Source organism: Elephantulus edwardii, unplaced genomic scaffold, assembly GCF_000299155.1.
Source record: "Elephantulus edwardii isolate Elephantulus edwardi_28Jun2011 unplaced genomic scaffold, EleEdw1.0 scaffold00044, whole genome shotgun sequence".
NCBI lineage: Eukaryota > Metazoa > Chordata > Mammalia > Macroscelidea > Macroscelididae > Elephantulus > Elephantulus edwardii.
In genome coordinates, this window is record NW_006399794.1 from 9057015 (window position 1) to 9060074 (window position 3060).

General features: G+C 43.8%; 1 protein-coding gene across 1 annotated transcript in view; it reads left to right on the plus strand.

The window, feature by feature from the left end:
• The first annotated feature begins 556 nt into the window (after positions 1-556).
• LOC102859941 (interferon-induced very large GTPase 1-like) overlaps positions 557-3060 on the plus strand; it is a 7182-nt gene continuing 4678 nt past the window's right edge. The window contains exon 1 of the mRNA XM_006885629.1: positions 557-3058. Within this exon, the coding sequence (XP_006885691.1) occupies positions 557-3058 (2502 nt within the window). The remainder of the gene's footprint in view (positions 3059-3060) is intronic.

The following is a 3060-nucleotide window of genomic DNA, read 5'->3' on the forward strand; positions in this document are numbered from 1 at the left end:
AAGCTCTGGTATATTCACTCAATGGAATACTATGCAGCACTGAAAAACAAGGAACTTCATAAAATATCATGCAAAATGGATGACCCTGGAGGATATTATGCTGAGTGAAATATCTCAGTCACAAAAGTACAAATATTGCATAGGGCCACTGTTTTAAAACGGGACTGGCATCAGGGTTGAAGAAAGACAGAAAAGGAGTGGAGGAATGATTTATATTGCATTGAAACATATAAGGGAGAGAACTATTTAAAAGGGATATGTGAATGGGTATTCTTGTCATTACAGAAGTCCAGAGTGAAGGCTGTATTGAGGAGTGGACTTGGGGGGAGGGGATTGCATAACAATGAAAGAGTTTTTCTTTCTTTTCAAAGAGAAGAGTGAATTGAGGAGGCGGGGGTAGGTAGGGAGGAAAGTGCAACTATGAATGACTGGAACACCGAAGTCTCTATAAACTTTCATTAAAATTAATTTTTAAAAAGATGCATCCTTATTAAAGAAATATTTGGCCATGTGTAGACACAATCAGACTAACTGAGCAACTGTTCTCTCAACAGCCATGAACACAGAACAGTCACACCAGGATGAACACCTGCTCCAAGGCAAAAAAAGGCAAGATCTCAAAGAAATGCTAAAAGAAGTGGGTCTTGATACTGAGTATTGGCTGGCACAACTTCAGAATGAACTGGGTGTGGGCTCTGCCCAAGCATTACAACACCTGGAAGAAAAAGACCTCCTGAAGCTGAAGGCCCAGACACGACATTGTTGGGAAACAAAGGCCCTGGAAACACTGCTTACTCTGTCTCACTCAAATAGCCTGTCAACATTACAGAAGTCTCAGCAGGTACACCACACACTGCAGGAGCAGAAGGACTTGATGTCAGAAAGGAAACAGAGACAGGAAGAGGCAGTGAAGACAAAAGAAGCAGAGCCTGGGCTAGCAGTGGAGACCCCAAAAGAGCATGGGCTACCCTATGCGAAGCCTCTAAGGGAAGTCAAGGAAAATATGCAAGGAGAACTCGATCGCAAGGAGGGAACAGTATCCCACAGCGAAAATTTCTCAGATGGGGATCTAGTGAGATGGGCATCTGGAGGTCTGGCCTTGCAGGGAATCTACAAAACCAGGCACCAGAGAGATCTGATAGAGAAGAGAGAGGAGCTACTCAGTGTCCCCAAAGATTTCACACTCTTTGGTCCTGAACATGGCACTCGGATGGAGACGAAGGAATTCTCATCTTCTCAAGCAGAATCTATATTTACTCAGACTATACAGAAGTTGGGCTTCAGTTTAACAGGCTCAGTAAAGGCAGAAGGGTGGGGATTCAACATGGAGGCAGGTAGGAATCACAGTCAACAAGCCGAATCACAGGAGCATCAAAAGTCACATTCTCAACACTCTTATTTTTGCACAACTAAGTTCTGTTATGTCCCACTAGCCTCTTGCCACTTTACTATCGACAAACTTAAGTTTTCCAAAGCTGCACTACAGGAACTGAAATGCATTGAAGACCTTCTAGAGCAATGTGAAGGCACAGACGCCCTCCCTCTGCTTAGGCACAGGACCGAGGCCTTCTTCCACAGGTTTGGCTCTCATGCTAACAAGGGCCCTCTTCACCTGGGTGGAATCTACTGGTGGAAGGCTGTTTCAGAAGGTTTCCAAAGAGAACAACTGGAGGAAGTGAAAAAGCAGTCAGTAGAAGCCCTGGATTTGTTCATAAAAGGCAGCTCCAATAGCTATGGAGTGAAAATTACTAACAGTGTGCATTATTTACCCTCTGATTCGAAAGCATTCTCTGAGAGTTCTAACTTCCAAAATACCCAAACCAAAGTCCAATTATCTGTGGCACATACTGGTGGCCTACCAGAGACAGGTGGCCTTACCCTGTGGAAAGCTGGGCTCACTGCCAATAACAAAACCTGGTGTGTCATTGATCGGGGATTTCAGTTGGTGCCCATTTGGGACATCATCTTCTCCAGTCACAGAAGGGATTTTAAAGATCCACTTCAGGTGGCCAACTGCCTCAAAGACAGCTACACTGCTCTGACAGGGCTCCCTGCCCAGATCCAAGAGGGAGAGGAACTGCTCAGTGCCAACCAGGAGGCTAAGCTGTTCCTAGAGGATGTGAAATCCTGGGAGGTATCGGATCCTGAAGAGCAGCTGAAAAAGCTCACCCATTTCATGCAAATGCTGTGTCAAAAAATTAAAAGTTATGACACCTGGATTAAAATATGTCTCACAGATCGGAGCTTGCAGGATTTTCTGGTGAACACAGTCAACTTTTGCAAAGAGTCTTCTATTCCTAACACCAAATTCATTAAGTCTCAGCTGCAAACACTTCTGGATCCTCACATCTACAAAGCAACCAACTTTCCTCAGGCGCACTCCATCATGCAGTGGATCTTTCAAACAACGTCACAAGAAGAACTAGTCAACATCTCTCAATTATCTGAAGTAATTAAATTGTTACGTGAGAAACAGAATGCCCTACTAGAAATTAAAGCTCAATCTAAGTCCCAGGAAACAATGGAGCAAGCTCGAAGAAAAGCCACTTATGAAATTAACTTGTGTCTCAACTCCTTCTTGGAGAACCTGGAGAAAAAACAACATTCAGAAACACACCTCTTACTACTTTGCATCTCAGCTAGCGCAGGTTATAATTTGGAAAATCATACTTTTAAGAGTCTCCTGGGAAGTGAAGAGTTAGATTACTTGCTGAATGAAATGCAAAAGGCCCATGACACATACCAGGAGCTGAAAAATACTTGCAGGTACAGGGCTCAGGCTTTCCTGGTGCTCACGGGGCTGACAGCCACTGTAGGAATTAGGGCTGTTCCTCCAGAGAAGAAAATGCAACGCCTAGCTTTAATGAGACATCACATTGGACAATCCTTTTGTAAAGAAGTTGAACACGTCCTCACCAAACCTGGGGCACATCATGATTGGGAAAACCTCGAAAAAGACTTGCAATTGCTCATTGATGGCAAGTATGAAGACACTGTACCGTCTTTGCACATGGATGAAGTAAAAAGACAATTAGAAAGTATCTTCCATGAAAAGAAACA